Raw genomic sequence first — 17,446 nt, 5'->3', positions numbered from 1 at the left:
GTGCTTTCTCAGGCTTTGTGAGCTCTGCACGGCACAGACTCCGCAGGGCACTCTATTCCCGAGACAAACTGCTGCTGAGGAGGCACACGGGGCTGTGCTCTTAAGCTCTCACAATTTCTCTTTGTGAAAAGCCCCACCTTTAAAATTGTCAGCACCAAAGCTGCCTCAACTCTGGCGGCCCCCATGCACATACTTTGGGTAACCGTATCCTGAGAAGAAGTGCTCTTCTGAAGCTGTTTCTCGTGAATCCTCAGGCCAAACCCAGGGAAGCTGGGCATGGCCCCTCTGGCCCACTGTGGTGGAAGGAACACAGGCTCTGGAGCCCCCCAGGTCCAGCAGCCTCTCTCTCCTTCACGGGGTCTCTGCAAGCCCCTTCCCTCTGCCTCAGATCCCCATGGCCTCCTGTTGGCCCCAGCCCCGCAGACCCAAACTCAGCCCTGGTTTCCGAGCATCCGGTTGAGAAGTGGTTCACCAGAATGGTTCACCTGGCAAACAGCCAGGGCAGAGCCGAGGGGATCGTGCCCCGAGTTCAGGTGGCAGAAGGTGAACAGAGTCAGGAAACAGACATCCTGCAGTGCGGTGGCAGCTGCGGGGCCCTCCGGGAACTCTGGAAGCCATCCCGTCTGAGTTCAGGGGACCCCCAGCCTCAGTCTGAGGTGTGGTGGGGTGGGGAGGGGGTCATCCTTACTCTGAGTAAAGGTGCCACTAGGTCTGTGTATCCGAAATTGTGTAAAGTCACACACGCATCAGGCTCTGCGTGAAGAAGAAGCAAACAAAGCGCCTTGACCATGAGCCTCCCGCGCCACGGAGCTTGTGCACAGCACTCCCGCGAGTCCGGAACACATTGTTCAGCTGGAGGACACGTGGCCGTTGGCGGGACAGGCAGGAAGTGTTGAGGGCCGCTGTCCTTGACACTGCCCCGGCCCTGCCCCAGAGCACCTGTGGGGCGTCTCCTGGGCCTGCTCCCCCTCATCCTCCCACCCCCACCCCCGTCGGCTCCATGCTTGCATCCTGGCCACCCCCAAGCAGGCCCATCCTCACTGTAGCCTCCGGCAGGTCTGACATCATGCTGGCAGCAGGAAGTTCTAATCCCGAGTGTTTTTGTTTGTTGTGCTTCCTCAGGATTTCCTTGGATCTGAAGACCCCAAAGAAACAAAGATGCTAATCACCAAACAGGCTGACTGGGCTCGAAACATCAACGAGCCCAAAGCTGCCGTGGAGATGTACATCTCGGCGGGCGAGCACTGCAAGGCCATCGAGATCAGCGGGGAACACGGCTGGGTCGACATGTAGGTTTCCAGTCTCGGCCCTGAGAGGCACGTGGGCGGCGGCGTGTCACGTCCTGTCAGCGCTCGGATGTGACTGACAAGGGAAAACAGTGTTTCTCGAAGTATCTGGTCACAGGCGACGGTGACTCGGTTTGGAGGAGATACAGACACAGCAGTCACTGCCTCTAAGCTGATCAGCAAGGCCCTGGGGAAGGGGTGGTGGAGGGTGAGGGGGGAGCACCCAGTCTTCAGGGCCGCCGTTCCCTGAGCCCCGCCTGAGCCGGCACTGCGGCTCCTTGCGGCATGTGGTTCCCCGACACCCTCAGCGTCAGTGTCTCCACGCCCCCTTCAGATGAGGAAACCGGGGTTCGGGGACCAAGCGATCACACAGGCCGGCCAGCCAGGCAGTCATGGAGCAGTGCCCGTAGCCTGTGTGATGTCCGCGCTGAAAAGAACAGGAGCGGTGCCAAGTGCCTCGGAGAAGGAGACACGCATTCTGCCAGGGGAGCCGGGGGTGGTCTTCGCCTGAAGGGCCTTTGACGACTTTCAAGTGGTGGAGGCGCAGGAAGGGAAGGGCGCGCAGGGGGAGGAACGGCACAGAGAGCACAACTGGGCCGCCTCAGGATGACGGTGCAAGAGAGGGACGGGAGGATGCTGGCAGCGGCAGGGCATCCGGGCTGGGCTCACAGGGAGGGCCTCGGGGGCCAACTGAGGTGTTTAGACCTGTCAGTCGGTGGGGAGGACCCGGGTTGGGGCCGTGCTCCCGCTGCAGGTGTAGGATGGAGGGAAAACTGGAGGAAGGGAGACCAGGTGTCCAGTTCGGGGGGCCGGTGGGGCTGTGTGGCAGCAGAGGGAACAAGAGAGACGTGGGAGAGCTGAACCGCAGGACCTGAGGCCGTGGCGTCAGGGCGGGGCTGACTGGGGAGCTGGAGTAGGACTCTGAGCTCTGGCGGGGCGTCGGCGATGCCGCTGACATAGGCAGAGAACCGATGCTCGGGGGCTTCAGGTGGAGCTGCCGAATGGAGGATGGGCTCAGTCTCAGGACCCTTTTTGGGTGGGGCAGCCTCTCCCCTCCCACTGTCAGGAGTGGGCTTCGTGCTAACACGTGTGTGTGTGTCTGTGCACACGTACACGGTGCAGGCTGCAGCTCACAGAGGAAAAGCGGTGCGGGAGCGGCTCCTGAGGTTGGCTCGGCCTGTGCCCTGAAGGTTGTTGGTTGCCCTGGAAACCACTCTGTGGTCCGTGGGCCACAGTGGCCCGGGACTCAGGAGGGAGAGGGGCTGGTCGACGACTAAGTCATGTGGTTGGTGTGGTCCCTCACAGAGGGCCCTCCCACACCGCCCCATCGTCTTCTTGTCCCAGAATAGCATTTCTTGAAGATAGAGGTGCAGAGTTCGCCTATCCGCCGCCCCAACCAGGTTTTTCTTTTCACGAAAAGAGGTGGGACAGGAGAGAGCCAGGCAGGTTTAGGGTCCCTACTTACTCTAGTTTTTCACGTCACTGTCGTTTGCAGCCGATACGTATCGCTTTACCCCAGGGATGCTCACCTCGTTCAGAAGAGAGACATCAAGCACACTCGGTCCTTTCTCCCAGGACTTAGGCTTCACGGGTGGGGCGGGGGCGGGGGCTCCCAAGGGGTTGCCTGCGCCACCTTTCCCTAAAATGCGTCCTCTCTCTGCTGAGAAGTGGTATTTTTAGAGCCATTATTCTTCTCAGTATGGATTGACAAGCCTCCCTGAGCTTGCCGATTTCTGAGATGTCTCTGTTAACAGCTGCTTCCCCGTCCTTTCTCACAAAGAGCGAGCTGGGTAGATAGAACCCCTCTCCCCTGGGAGAGCCACTTTGGCTCCAAACCCCGGCCTCTCTGGAGGGAAGAAGCACTTTCCACGCAGCCCCATGTGCCCACGAGCCGTGGCGGGGCTGGGTGAACCAGTGGTCCCGTGGCACCCCCTGCCCCTGCCCTGGCCCATTCAGCACCGTGGCCAGAAGAGGCACAGATCCCTGCAGGCTCTCCTCCCAGAGCTCAGAGCATTAGCGCACTGACCCTTCCTCCAGCGGTCTGTCCCCAAAGGCTGCTCCCACCCCCGCCCCTGCTCGCCTGTGAGAATTCCTCTAATGGTGCTGGAGAGGGCACTCGGCCACTTCCCGGCTGCAGAGGCGTGGTCGGCTCCACCTTCCATGCTGGCCTCTGGTGTCCTCCTCTGTGAAGTGGGAATAACAGTACCACCCCCCAAGGGCAGAGACGATCCAGTGAGATCACACATGGGAAAGCTCACGGCACTGAACTGACGCGTGTAGGTGAGCGGCAGACGTTGGCTGCTGCCCCCAGAGCTTGCTGGACAGGGTCGTAACTCAAAGGAAAGGCACATGAAGTGGGGGACAGAGTGTCCTTCACCAGGCGGCCTTTCTGGGTGAAGTCCCTCAGTAACCTCACATCACACGCCAGGGCCGAGGCACCATACTGAGCCTGGGCTGGGTCGGGGGGTGGTCCGTCAGCATGATGAGCCGCCCTCGGAGAGACCCAGACGCCATGGGGCTTCCCCCACCGGCCGCCTCCCCAGAGCCCACCTCCTCCCCGTGCTCTCGCCACTCCAGGCTCATCGACATTGCCCGCAAGCTGGACAAGGCCGAGCGGGAGCCGCTGCTGATGTGCGCCCACTTCTTCAAGAAGCTGGATAACCCTGGCTATGCCGCTGAGACCTACCTGAAGATTGGTGACCTCAAATCCTTGGTTCAGCTGCACGTGGAGACCCAGCGCTGGGATGAGGTGAGCACCGGGGCCCTCCCTGAGCCCTGGGACACGGGGACTGGGGGGTGGGTTCGCACGGAGAGCAGCTGACCTTGACGTGAGCGCTGGCCTGAAGGTCAGGAGACCCGCCCGTGAGTTCTCTGAGCCCCGAGTGTTCTGGAGGGCCTCTCCGCACTTGCTTTCTGCCTTCGCTCATTCCTTCATTCAGGAAACCCTCACGGCCTGCTGGCTCTGTGATGGGCGTGAGGGATGCCAGAGTTAACATGACAGCCCCCACTGCCTGCCGTTGGTCCTGGCTGACGCGTCGCCGACACGGAGGCCACGCCTCTGTGACATTTAAACCCTGCTCGGTGGCATTTTTCCGCCAAATTGTGGCAGAAGACGCCAGCCACACTTTCCAGGTGCAGGCTGCCAGAGCCATTACGGGGCCCTCGCCCTCTCCCGCGACTCCTCTGTCCCAAGGGCTGGTAAGAATTAGCCAGGCGAGCAGGAGAGATGGCTGCAGGGGGCTGGTGGAGCCAGTGCTGTGCTCCCCCTCTGTGGCTTGACTCCCACCCTCCGGCTCCCTGGCTCCCTGTGCCCTGGATTGAAATCCATCCTCAGGGGGCTCAGACCTGTGCCCACCTGCTGTGGTCTGGTCTGCAGGGCCGTTGCGAGGCCTTTGCCGGTAAGAGCCATCTGACCCTTGTCTCCCCTCTCAGTGGCACCGTTTGCTGAGGTGACAAGGTCACTGATGAAAGAGGGTGGGGCCAAAGCCAGAGGCGATCATGGCATCTCAAGAGGTGTTTATCAGCTTTCCCAAGCAGCAGAAATGAGTGCATCAGGCAGGCTTTCTCCCCGTCACCACATACTGGCCCCCGTGACTCATTTCCGGTTCTCCTGGCCCGACAGGTGGTTCTGGGGCTCAGACGAAGCAGACAGCGGGTGCCACGCAGCACCACATCCAGTCATCTCTGACAGCTAATAAGCAGCAGCGATGATAATGTCAATTCTGTTTCCTTAGGTGTCGCCTGCAATTAAAAGAAATCTGTTTGCTGCGCTCCGGGAGCCCACGCAAAGCCTCAAAATAAAGTGTTTCCGATTCTGTGCCGCTTCTGCGGTCCAGAAACAGACTGTGTTGTCACTGAATCCGGTCGCTTGCATGTTGCTGTTAATTGCCTTTTGTTTTCAAAGAGCTGATTTGTTTTTGCGTTTCTGGGGGTGGTGGTTAGGGGGGAGGCACTCCCCCCTTCTGAGTTGTCAGGCCGGCAAAATATGACATCCCTAATGGATTCAGCCAAGTGCCATGCTTTCACGGGGGCGGCGGGGCCCGGGTTCTGAAGCCTGCGTTCGCTCCTTCCCCTAGGCCTTCGCCTTGGGTGAGAAGCACCCCGAGTTTAAGGATGACATCTACGTGCCCTATGCTCAGTGGCTCGCAGAGAATGATCGTTTTGAGGAAGCCCAGAAAGGTAGGCCCCACAGCCTGGCACCGTGCAGAAGGGGCGGGAGAGAGCGCTGGCCACGCCCACGGCCGGGAGCCGCCCAGCCCTCCCACCGCCCGCTGAGTGACAGCTCCCTCCCGCGGGTGGTGGGCCGGGTAGTGGAGACCGTGGGGCCGTGGGAAGGAGACGGGCTTCAAGTGGGATGCTCTTGGGCCCACCACTCACGGTCGAGCCCCAGGACCTCCGGCAGGTCCCGTCGCCTCTCTGAGCAAAGTGCTCTGGTGTGTTATCCTCACAGCGGCCCTGTGATGTAGGTACCATTTTATAGATGAGAAGACTGAGGTTGGAGGAGGTAGAGGATTTGTCTGAAGTCCTACAGCAAGGAGGTGGCACAGAGGGAGTTTGAGGCGGGGCGCGATGGGGCAAGGATGGAACAAGAGACCTCCCATACGTGGGTGAGGCCACTTTTCCTCACCCAGAAGAGAAACTTGGGCTCTGTCTCTGGCTCAGGGAAACCGGGTGTCCTCTGCTCCTCAGCGCACCCGCTGGGAAAACAGCCGCACACAGGAGCGAAAGGACGTCTAGAGCTTTAACTGGGAACAGTTTCAAATGTGACGGCCTTCTCTGCGCCAGGCACTGATTGGGCGCCTAACCGCACAAGCCTGCATCTTGCCTGCAGCCCTGCAGAGACGCAGAGGCTGATGGTGCCCTGCAAAGTCCCAAAGCCACAAACTGGAGAGCCGGCTTTGGACCAGGGTCTGCCTGTCTGGGAGCCTGGTTCTCCCGACTCGGGTTTGCGGCCTCTCTGGGCAGGGCTCCGATTGGGCGTGTCATCTTCCATAGCACCCCGTTTGCACTTCTCTGTGGGAGCAGTGGCCACCTCTGCACCCGTTTCGGGGTGTCTCCCTGTGGAGCTCCTCAGCCGAAAGGCCCCGTGGCAGGACGGCGTGTTCTCCACGGCTTCAGCGCTTCCAGAGCACCCAGGTGCTGAAGTATGTGCATGTTTGGGCAAAACACGTCAACCTACCCATCTGTCTGCGTCTACCCATCCAAGAATCCATCGCCATAGTAACTTGGTGCTCAGACAAGAGACTGGAACAAAAGCCAGAACTTTTCCTTCCCTATCGTGGGGGGCTTGGATCATCCGAGCACCCACGTGTGGGCAAGTGTCACAGCTAGGAGGGCCTCCCCAGGTGCCCCCAACACCCTGAGGCTCTGGCCACATAGTTGGGAGTCTAGAAATTTCTGTGAAGTGGATGGAAGAATGGTTGAGAAATTTTTTGCTGGTTTTTACAAGTGTTTGGTTGCTAGAACCAAGCGATTTTCCAAGTTGGTCATCCAAAAGCCCTCAGTTGAAGACCGACCATGCACTTCGTTGGGCTCGGTTCTGTGGCCTTGGGGGTGCCAGCTTACCTCCACCTCGTGAGCCCATGTCACAAAGTCTGTGTAGGTCTGTAGTGACGATGCAGTGAGGGAACTGGCAACAAAAGCCCCAAGCCTGTCACCCTGTCACCTGGGGAGTGGCTAAGCTTTGTCTTGGGGTGGGGCGGGGCACGCGGCAGATGGCGCTTCCGCCCTCAGACTTTGCCCCGCGGCATGGCCCTCAGCCTTCCCTTTCTCCCATGTCTTCCCAAAGTGGGTTGCCTTTTCCCAGCCCCCCAAAGGAGTATATATCTCACTGTACTTTTTCAGGATGTAGCCTTGGTTATTTATAGCCTTCGGCCTGAAAGGCGCATCCCGGCAACGTGGGGCTGCAGCTGCTCCGATGAGTGTCCTACTTCTGCAGCAACCCCCAACCCCCCATGAACCCCACAGAACCCCCCCAACTCCCCCGCACGGGGCGTGCTCTTGTGCCCCCGCAGCGTTCCACAAGGCCGGGCGGCAGGGCGAGGCGGTCCGGGTGCTGGAGCAGCTCACGCACAATGCCGTGGTCGAGAGCAGGTTTAGTGACGCCGCCTATTATTACTGGATGCTGTCCATGCAGTGCCTCGATATAGCTCAAGGTAAGCAGGCATCAGCCGGGCCCCTTGTTTTCCCCGGCCCCGCTCTGGCACCAAGATAAACATCGGAAGAGCTGGGAGGCTTTAATTAAAGCCCTGGGCTTGTTTATTGGGTGTATTGTCCATGGCCCTGTCTTGCAGCAGCGTAATCTCGCGTGGCATCTCTTCCCAGTTTGCCCCTCAGCTTCAGGATGGTATGAGGGCCATGCCGGGGTTACAGTTGGGAGGTCTGGGCCTGCGTTGCTAGTTCAGAAGATGTCTCTCCCCGACTACCTGGGAGCCCATAACTGGAGCCAGCTGAGCACTGGCTTAAAAAAAATTGAATTAAATGAAAAGGTGAAGAGATCACGTTTTAGGTGCACACTCCAGATTCTCACTCGTCCCAGGCGGGGTAGCGGATAGTTTTGGTGTTGATTTCCTTCACGAGACTTCCCATGATGCGCCGCGGGCCTTCTGGAAGCGGACAGGGCAGGGAGATGCTGTCCCCCTGGCCAAGGCCTGCCTGCGGGCGATGAGGGACACTGGCATGGGAGCCGCCAGGGGACTCGTGGCGAGGCACAGTCCCTCCCCAGCGCTGCCCGCCGTCTGTGGAGCAGGGGCGACCCGCTGTGCTTCCCACATGACTGCCCGGAGCCACGGGTAGAGTTAGGAAACTGTCAAGCCCTGGTGTGAGGGGGCAGTTTCTGTTCTGGCCAGGGGTGTGGGCTTCGAGGAGGAAGGACGGGGAGGGAAAAGGTGTGAGGTGAGCGTGAACACTCCTGACGTGCTCCCACCCTCCCTGCCAGGGGGCCCTGGCCCGTCTGGGTGCTGGTGATCAGCCTCTCCCCACGCCAGCCCTGCCCCAGGGACTCTGCTGCCTCGGGACAGCAGAGCGCCTTCCCCATTGTCCTGGCTTGGGGTGGGGGGCCCGGTGTCAGGGGAACTGGCCCAGGCTGACAGGCCCTCTCCCCGCTCCCCACAGATCCTGCCCAGAAGGAAGTGATGCTCAGCAAGTTCCACCACTTCCAGCACCTGGCCGAGCTGTACCACGGCTACCACGTCATCCACCGATACGTGGTAAGGTGGGCCGGGGCACTGCCTGCCAGGCGGGGGGCCTGGGCACGTCTCACAGAGCAGCAGACCTCTGGGTGGAGCAGAAACCCACCCACAGGGCGTGACGGCCCGCGGAGAAGTCTGGTCTCCCTGGGAGACAGGTTGGAACTTTGATTTTCCTTGATTGTTGGCTTGTTTGACGTGCAGCGTGTGGGCTTCAGAATCAGCCAGCCGGACCTGGAGGGGCCTTCTGGTCACTTGCTTCAGGTTCGGATGACTCAGGCGGACTCTGGCTTCGCCACTCAGAGGGCTGTCTCTCTAAATGACCGGTGGGGGATGTTCCAGGGGCCCCTGTCTTCTAGTCAGTTGAAGGTCCAGCGCTAACCAAAGGCCCAAGGCCTCTCCCTGGCCCTGCCACTGACCATCTGTGTGACCTTGAGCAATTCACTTCCCCTTTCTGACCCTCAGTTTCCTTCTTTATAAAGGAGAGTGTTGGCTTGATCTCCAGAGACCCAAATAGCTCTTAATAGTTACTGCCGAATCCTTTGTTTAAGCTGTTTTAAATCTGCCTCCTGATGGTGGGGTACAGGTGACAGATGGTCCTCAGCTTCCTTGCTTGCTTATCCTCAGTTACTCAGCAGTGTGAGGTACCCCGTGCTGATAAGTCAGAGAGCAGTAACACTAGACGACCCTTACTGAGTGCTTACTGCATACCAGGCAGTGTGCCGAGGGCTTCGTTGTATCAGCCTTTCAACCATGCTGTGAGGTACATACTGCCATCCCATTTTACAGATGAGGAAACTGAGGTGCTGCACAGAGAGATCGCACAGCTAGTAAGTAGGAGAGCCAGGACTTGAACCCAGACAGCAGCCTGACTTGGAGCCTGTGTACTTAGCAGCCCCCGCCCCCACCCCCATCCACGGAGTTAAAGAGGACGGGCCGCTAGCCTTAGGCACCAGCTCCGCGTGTGACCTTGGGCAGGTCGTTTACTCCCCTCTGTGCTTCAGCTCCCACCTCTGAAAGCCGAGGGTCATAACAGTGCCTACCTGATGGTGAGGATCCAGTGAGTTGACACTGGGGGGCACTTGGAAGGGGGACCCTGGGTGAGCGTCAGCTCTTGCCGCTGCCCCGTGCGGAGGCCTCACGCCAGCCTTCCATCAGCCTAGAAACAAGCAGTTGCATTTTAGTTCCCTCACAGGACGTGCTTAGAGGACTAAAAAGACTTCCTGGAGGAGGTGGCCCCCAAGCCAGGAGGTGGGAGATGAGTAGGACAGGGGCAGGTGACGAGGGGGCGGAGGGAGGCTGCTTCTGGCAGAGGCCCCAGCGTGAGTGCAGGCCTGGAGCGGCCGGTGTCTCGGGGTTTGGTGTCCGGCCGGGCAGAGCAGCTCTGGTTTGGAGGTGGTGGCACCTTTCCCAGGGGAGCCCCCTCTCTCCTCTCCCTGGGACACTTCTGAGCTTCCACACCTCGTGTGGTAAAACCAGAGGCAGGCCTCTCCCTGGCTGTCACCCAGGAGAGGATGCAGGCTCAAGTTTTCTTGGAACTGACAGGCTGTAGAAATTTAAGTGAGAACTAAGGAGCGAAGGCTGGGCTCTGGACCAGAGAAGTGGCGTAAAGCGAGTCCTCGCGGATCGAGACCAATTAGGGCCCAAGTCCTGGTGGCTCAGCGCTGAGTATGGCCCAGCAGGGCCCTTGAGGAAATGTCAGTTTATTACCACTGAGTGCTCGCTGCCAGGGGAAGCTGGCCTGCTTTCATCTTGTCATCTGGAGCAGCGTGCCAGCGTCCTTCAAAACAGGGATCTCTTAACCTCTTATAGACCCCTCCCGGTGGAGCGTCCCCTGCAGGCTATGTGTGGAGCTTCTGGCGGCCTCTCAGTGCAGAAGACTTGTGCATTCAACTCATGGGTGTTGAGCGCCTGTCTGATGGAAGGGTCTGTGCTGGGCACGGGGGCAGAGGCATGCAGCAGGGACCCCAGTGCCTGGCACGTATGTGGGCATTGCCATCAGACTGCTGCTGGACGGCAGAGAGGAGGCCTGCGCTCTCAGGCTACAAAGGGTTAAGTGCCTCCGTTTAAGGAGATGCTTGTATGGAGGTCACGTCTCAAATTGCCTAAAGGTCTCCCCTTTTAGAGCTAATTGACAACAACTTGAGCTCAGGGAGAAGGAATCATTAGCCACCCCAGAGGCAATGGGCTTCAGAGAAACACTTTCAGTGGGTTTGAACCCCTGCCCCATGCAGGTGTCGTGGGCAGACGGTGTCTGGGGCGTCGGTTTTGCCCTCACTACCATGAGGGTGAAGGTGCTTCCCTCGCCGGGCTGGGCTGGGGACCACACAAGTGTGGCCGCAGGCACCCGGCACACGCACGGCAGGTGCTCCCTGGGCAATCGCTCTTCTGTTGAAGTCACTCCGAGTGCCCGGCGTCTGCCTCTCACCTGGCCCAGCAGCGGCTCGGCTGAGAGATTCAGTTCTGTGTGCTTTCCTCACGGCAGGAGGAGCCATTCAGCTTCCACCTTCCCGAGACGCTCTTCAACATCTCCAGGTTCCTGCTGCACAGCCTGACCAAGGACACCCCCCTGGGCATCTCCAAAGTGTATCCTTTGCTCACAGCCCTCTGTCCCGCCCCTCCTGTCTGATGGCCCCAGGAGTTCTTCCAGAGCACTCTGCTGGCAGAGGCTGCCCTCTCTCTCCAGCAGCCCTTGGGGACGGACGGAGGGAGAGAGCTCGCCGTGCTGCTGCTAAAGGCGAGGCTCAGCCAGGGAGGCTCAGGCCAACGCCGGGGGAGGGGTAGTTTTCAGGGCTCTTTGGGCCCGGCAGAGGGTCTCTGGCCAACACACTGTGCGGGCCTTCCGTAACCCCCAGAGGAGCGTGCGACTGGAACGTAGGAAGCGCCGGGCCTCTGAGCTGGGGGCCTGGGGGTGGGCAGAGCTTTGTTCAGCCCAGGTGGATGAGCACCTGCTGCATCCCCAGCGCACAGCCAGTAGCAGGTGACAAGCTACCGTCAGTCAGGGGAGACGACGAGTGTCAGGGCCTTGTTCAGTGGGACGGCTGCAGTGTGCAAGGGTGAAGGCTGGGGTCAAAGTCAGGGAAGGCTGCCTGGAGGAGGCGACATCTGTCCCGTAGGCCGAGGTAACCAGGGGAGGCCTGAGTAGATGTTCCAGGGGAACACCCAGTGCACAGAAGGGGCTGGAGGGAATTGAGGTGAGGGAAGGGAGGAGCTGAAGCCCCCTGCCTGGGAGCCGGGCTCAGGGGGCAGCAGCCTCACGGCCTGCCCAGGAGCTGGCCTGTCCTCCTCTGGCTGCTGGTGAGGGCCACGGAGGAGCCTGAGGGCGTGTGGTGCCAGAGACTACGAGGAAATAATCCCCAATCCTGAAGGTCCTGAACGGGACAGAAGTCACAAGAAGCCCCTGTCCCCTTCTGAAGGAGGGGACGTCACTATCTCTCGGCCTCTGCCAAGCCTCCGCCCTGCCTTCCCCTGAATCACAGACCCTCCAAGGGAAGGGCTCAGAGCTGCCAGTTGGTGAGAACCAGCCTCTCTGAAGGGGTCAGGCCCATCCTTTACATTTTGGGGGAAGCTGCCCCCATCATGGGGCCTCGGACCCTGCACACAGCCCCTGCAGCAAGTTCTGTTCAGGTCGGCAGAGTCTGACTGAACCCTGCCCTGAGCTTCACCCTCACGTCCGCTGGGGACGTGGAAACAGCTCTTGACATGGCCCCTGACTCCGGGGAGGACAGGGGAGACGCAGGCAAGGAAACCCGTCTCCATATGATGACTGTGGAAGGGGCCGCGGGGTTGGGGTGGGCAGTGGGCAGCAGGAACGTCTGGGAAGGATGGCTTGGAGGAGGGACATGGGCCTCGCTTAGCTGAGGCTTGGCAGGGGGCAGTGGGGAAGGGCATTCAGGGTCAGGGTGAGGGGAGGAAGGGCAGACCGGGCCTGGGCACAGCCAGCATTTGAGGTGACCTGAGGTGGAGCACGAAAGCCCATCAGCCCCAGACTAGGAGCTCAGAGAAGGGCCCCAGAGCCGGGGAGGTGAGCCTGGAGCTTGCCGTGGCCTCGGTGAAGCACAGGCAGAAGAGTTCTGCACTGGGGATCAGGCTCCTCCTGGTGGGGCTGGAGTGGGTGGCACTAGGTGCCAGGCAATCTAGGGGCTAGCTGGCAGGCTGGGTGAGGCAGGGAGAACCGTTTTGGCCCAGCCAGGGTCCAAGATGAGCCATCAGCAGGCCCAGAAAACCTAAGCAAGGTTAAAATATTAATGCAGACGACGCTGTCTGTATCTCTGGAAAAATCTCTGGGTCTTGATATCCGAGAAATTCACTTACCTGCCACAGATGAGCAAAGCAGTCCTCAGGCTCCTTCCCGTGCCCTCCTGGCACGCACACAAGCTGCATTCCAGCTCAGGGCTCGCTCTAGAGGTGGGCAGTGCTAGCGCTCAGGCCTGCTGTGGCCTCTGTCCTTAACCTCTTCATCGGCAGGAACACGCTCTTCACCCTGGCCAAACAGAGCAAGGCCCTGGGCGCCTACAAGCTGGCCCGGCACGCCTACGACAAGCTGCAGGGCCTGCAGATCCCCGCCCGTTTCCAGAAGTCCATTGAACTGGGCAGCCTGACTATCCGCTCCAAGCCCTTCCATGACAGTGAGGTGAGGGCCCTGGCCCCTCGGGCAGGAGGCCTGTCCTGACACCTCTGTGCCCGGCCTGGGTTCAACTGAAAGATGGCTGCCATGCTCCTGGGGCTCAGCACCCCTTCCCCTGTCTGAGCCCTGTTGTGCCAGCTCTTTCTGCCCTTCCCTGTCTGCCTCCTCTGTTTATCACAGCCCCCGGACCCCCACAGCCCTGCCCACTTGCTTCCCAGCCGTCCTGGGGCTCCAGGTCTGCTCTGCCCAGGCCCAGGGCCCAGTGTCTCTGCCTGGGCCTCATCCTAGGAGCCCCTGGTCTAGTCCCCGCTTCTGGAGGCAGGTTATCACTCACCTTCAGATCCACGCCGAGTGTCTGCAGCTCCGTCTGTGCCCCAACCTGTCTTCCCCCAGCCCAACCAGCCACCATCTCCTCCACAGTCGCCTCCTTCAAGCTCAGAGCAGAGACTTGGCATCAGACAGATCTAAGTTCAAATCCCAGCTGCCCCATTTCCCAGCTGTGTCTCAGTCTTCCTGAGCCTCAGTCTCCACGTCTGTCACACGGGGATGCGGGTAACAGCGTTCCTGCAGGAGGCTGTGAGGAGGAATGAGGCTGAAGTGGCTCACGTGCTTGGCACAACCCGTGGAGCACAGTGGCTGGCTGGGCAGTGGTGGCTGTGGCCAGTGTCATTCCTGCCGGAAGAGCCGCAACTGCTGAGCCCCGCCTGGGAAGGGGGTGTCCTGGGCAGCAGGCCCCAGGGGCCGGGCCTCTGCAGTCTCTGTGGGCCCTTACTTACCCTGCTCCATCCCTGTGCAGAGCCCCTGCCCCGCCCACCCAGGTGGCCTCTCCTCTCGGCCACCAGGCCCCAGGAGGCTGGAGCCAGAGCCCAGGCAAGGAGACGGGGCTGCGCCTGCACCCCGCAGGGCCCTCAGCGGCCGCGCTCTGTTCTGCAGGAGCTGGTGCCCTTGTGCTACCGCTGCTCCACCAACAACCCGCTGCTCAACAACCTGGGCAACGTCTGCATCAACTGCCGCCAGCCCTTCGTCTTCTCCGCCTCTTCCTACGGTGAGCGCGGCGGGCAGGCGGGGCGGCTGGCCTGCGGACGGCGCGGCCTGTGTCCTCATTTGGACAAAGTGGGGACAGTGAGACCCCCACGCCTACCCCCCTGACACATAGGGTCACTCAGGGTTCCCAGAGGCAGGGCCAGTGCTGCCCAGACCCCTCAGAGCCCGGAGTGCTGCTCTGCCTGACGAAATTCCCTGGGCAGAGGGGCCCTTGATCCGGGCAGCTGACGTGGCTCTCAAGGCCCAGCTCCTTCCACATGGATGGGGATTAGAGGCCCCTTTCCAGGAGCCAGGAAGAGGCCTCTCTTCCCCTGCAGAGGAGCCCCTTGCCCACATACGCCTGCTTCCCCCTGCCGCCCCGCCAGCTTTCAGCGAGACCTGTAGTGGGCGGGAAGGAGCTCTGGGACCCCCCTCCTTGCCCCCCAGCGCTGCCTCTGACAGCCTCCCAGCCCCTCCCTTGCCTGTGTCTGCAGAGGTGCTGCACCTGGTTGAATTCTACCTGGAGGAGGGGATCACAGACGAAGAAGCCGTCTCCCTCATTGACCTGGAGGCGCCAAGACTCAAGCGGGAGAACAAGTGGCAAGAGATCACGAGCAACAGTATCCTGGGTGCTGGCCGGACCCGTGTGTGTCCGCTGGGCACCGGCCTGGGGGCAGGGGGGCCTTGGGGGCCCGCTGGGCCAGGCGAGGCGAGGGCGGGCCACTCTGCGCACTGGAGAGGCCCCCACGGCAGCAGGCTCGGGGCCAGAGCCGGGCGGGGCGCCGGCCCAGGCTGCAGAGCTGCCACAGGGGCAGGGAGGACAGGAGGTAGGAACTGCGTCCATGCGCCCGCGCCCGCCCATGAGGCTGGGGTGTGGCTGCTGTGGGGCACGGCCCACGCTGACTTGGCACCTGCAGCCTCCCTTCCCCAGGGGACGGGGGTCTGGCTGAGGGGGCGGCTCCCTGGGCACCTCCAGTCCCGACTGGCTGGCCCCGGGATCCCCAGGGGCGCCCACCCTGCTCTGGGAGGAGTGTCTGTGAGGCTGCCCAGCAGCTGTGGGGAGACCCTCCAGGAGCCGCCAGCCGTGCTAGGGGCTGTGGCTTCCCGCCCGGCCTGTCGTACCTGCTCCGGCCCCGCAGCCCGCAGCCCTTGGCTCCCACACTGTCTCAGCGGCCTTCGTGGGCCGGGTCCTGGGGGGCCACGGTGGAAGCCTTCAGAGCCCCTTGCCGCCTCCCCCCCCTGCATGCTGGGCTCCGTATGAGCAGGCCTCTCCTCCATGGGGAAAGCTGCTTGCGTGCCTTGCTGTGCTTCCCTGAGCCATTGGGAGGGTCCCACACAGGCCCAAAGGGAGCCCCCCGCCCTGTGAGTCTCAACGTGTCGGGTGGAGGGGGGCTCTCCCTCGGCCTCAGGCCCCGTCCTTGACCAGCGCCCCCCAGATGCCCAGACCCTGAGGCTGGACGAGAGCATGGACTCCGTGGGGGACGACGACCCCTTCACAGCCAAGCTGAGCTTTGAGGTGCGGGCACCCCTGAGTGACGGGCTGCTGAGACCCCCCACCCCCAGCTCAGGTCCCTTTCCTCTGCACACTCCTCCCTGGGGCCCCCGGGGGAGGGAGGTGGGCTCCTGGTCACAGAGATGGCCAGCTGGGTTCTCCTGAGGGACTGAACCGGCAGAGGAGGGCTCGGGGGTCCTCTGTGGGGTTATGAGTCCCCCCGCCGGCTGAGCAAGGTCCCATCCGCTCTCCCCGCCCGGCCTGCAGCAAGGCGGCTCGGAGTTCGTGCCCGTGGTGGTGAGCCGCTCCGTGCTGCGCTCCATGAGCCGGCGGGACGTCCTCATCAAGCGCTGGCCGCCGCCCCTGCGGTGGCAGTACTTCCGCTCGCTGCTGCCCGACGCCTCCATCACCATGTGCCCCTCCTGCTTCCAGGTACTGGCCTGCGTGCGTGGTCCCCGGGTCCTTCCCTCCAGCTGCTGCTGCGCTTCCCGGATGGTCCCCTTAGGGAGGCCAGGCATCGGGGGAGCACATGTGTCCCTCAGCGGCCAAGGCCAGGGCCCCTGGGCTGGAGGAGAGGCTTGGCCGTCCTTAGTCACCTCCACAGCCTCTCGTGCATCCCTGGACCATCTGCTGGGGATTTGCCCCCTGACCTTGTGCTCCTTGTACCTGCCCTTCATCCAGGAGGGCCGGCCAGTGGGATGCACCTTTGAACTGCATTTCGGGTAGAAGGGGCCTCAGACCTTCCCCAGCTCCCTGCTGGTCCTCAGACAAGGGTAGCCGGGACTTGGTGCTTCTGGCCCCGACTCACTGCCAAGCCGCCTGCCCTTAGCAGGGCAGTGGTCCCCGCCCGGCTCGGGGCTGCCGAGCACCCAGGGTTGCGGGGTCACGGCCATCTCTCCCCAGATGTTCCACTCGGAGGACTACGAGCTGCTGCTGCTTCAGCACACCTGCTGCCCCTACTGCCGGCGGCGCATGGATGACCCCAGCCCCTGACCGGCCCCCTGAGGACCACCGCCCCACCCGGCCGCTGCCCGTCCACGGGGCCATCGAAGGAAGAGTTAAACTGTCAGACTGTGTCTTCTGCCCCACCAAGTGTGTATCTCAGGGAGGGGCCTTGTGTAACCACGAAACTCCTATTTATGGCATTTTGTGTCTTGTGAATAGCACCAGGAGATGGAGGAGAGAATGAACATATATTTTCTAAGAGAGAGAGAGAAAAAAAAATCTGTTCCTTTCAGAACGGCTCCCGAGTTGTTCGCGGCAGTCTGCCGGAGTCCACGGATCTGTCAGACCATTCACATGTACACTTTGCGAACAGATTGCCTCAATAATTACAAATAAAAGGGCTACTTATTTTCATCAGTGTCTGCATTTTAGCAAATCTTCATATTGTCTGCAACTTAATTTCCTTATGCAAAAGTGCACCTGTTTTTTTTCTAATTTGATCCGAGAGGAACATTACATTTGTGTGCTCTTAAAATTTAATCTAATTGAAATGGCAATATGGGAATGGTAGGGGAACAGGTTTTGTTTTTTTTTTAATATATTTATTTATTTATTTATTTTGGTGGAACGGGGCTCCATCCCAAGGAGAAGATAAGATTCCAGGCTCTAAAGAAGGTGGCTAACAGGGCTGCTCCCGGGGCCTGCGGAGTCCACCCTCTACTTCCCAGGGACCAGGCCCCCCATCCTCCCCAGCTGCCCCCGGGTCCTCCACGTGGCCTGAGCTTGCCCCTTCCTGCAGCACCTGGAGCAGGTGGGTTCCGCTTGAGGTTCCAGGAAAGGCCCGTCCCCTGAGCATCAGCAAGCGTCCGATTTGGCAGCTTGAGGG

General features: G+C 61.0%; 1 protein-coding gene across 4 annotated transcripts in view; it reads left to right on the top strand.

Moving 5' to 3' along the window:
* Window positions 1-16,974, top strand: part of IFT122 (intraflagellar transport 122) — a 68,960-nt gene extending 51,986 nt beyond the window's left edge. For 2 of the 4 annotated variants that reach the window (XM_070776900.1, XM_070776898.1), the window contains 12 exons: window positions 1,123-1,289; window positions 3,864-4,035; window positions 5,363-5,465; window positions 7,301-7,441; window positions 8,400-8,494; window positions 10,959-11,059; window positions 12,941-13,106; window positions 14,034-14,145; window positions 14,618-14,743; window positions 15,560-15,639; window positions 15,883-16,047; window positions 16,519-16,974. In XM_070776900.1, the coding sequence (XP_070633001.1) occupies window positions 1,123-1,289; window positions 3,864-4,035; window positions 5,363-5,465; window positions 7,301-7,441; window positions 8,400-8,494; window positions 10,959-11,059; window positions 12,941-13,106; window positions 14,034-14,145; window positions 14,618-14,743; window positions 15,560-15,639; window positions 15,883-16,047; window positions 16,519-16,608 (1,518 nt within the window). In that variant the 3' untranslated portion in view covers window positions 16,609-16,974. Of the gene's footprint in view, window positions 1-1,122; window positions 1,290-3,863; window positions 4,036-5,362; window positions 5,466-7,300; window positions 7,442-8,399; window positions 8,495-10,958; window positions 11,060-12,940; window positions 13,107-14,033; window positions 14,146-14,593; window positions 14,744-15,559; window positions 15,640-15,882; window positions 16,048-16,518 lie in introns of all 4 variants that reach the window. The other 2 variants (XM_070776899.1, XM_070776897.1) reach the window with 1 other exon arrangement.
* The last annotated feature ends 472 nt before the right edge of the window (window positions 16,975-17,446 follow it).

The sequence above is a fragment of the Bos indicus genome, chromosome 22 (assembly GCF_029378745.1).
Source record: "Bos indicus isolate NIAB-ARS_2022 breed Sahiwal x Tharparkar chromosome 22, NIAB-ARS_B.indTharparkar_mat_pri_1.0, whole genome shotgun sequence".
NCBI lineage: Eukaryota > Metazoa > Chordata > Mammalia > Artiodactyla > Bovidae > Bos > Bos indicus.
Note: the sequence above shows the minus strand (reverse complement) of the source record. Positions and strands in the feature narration are given on the sequence as shown.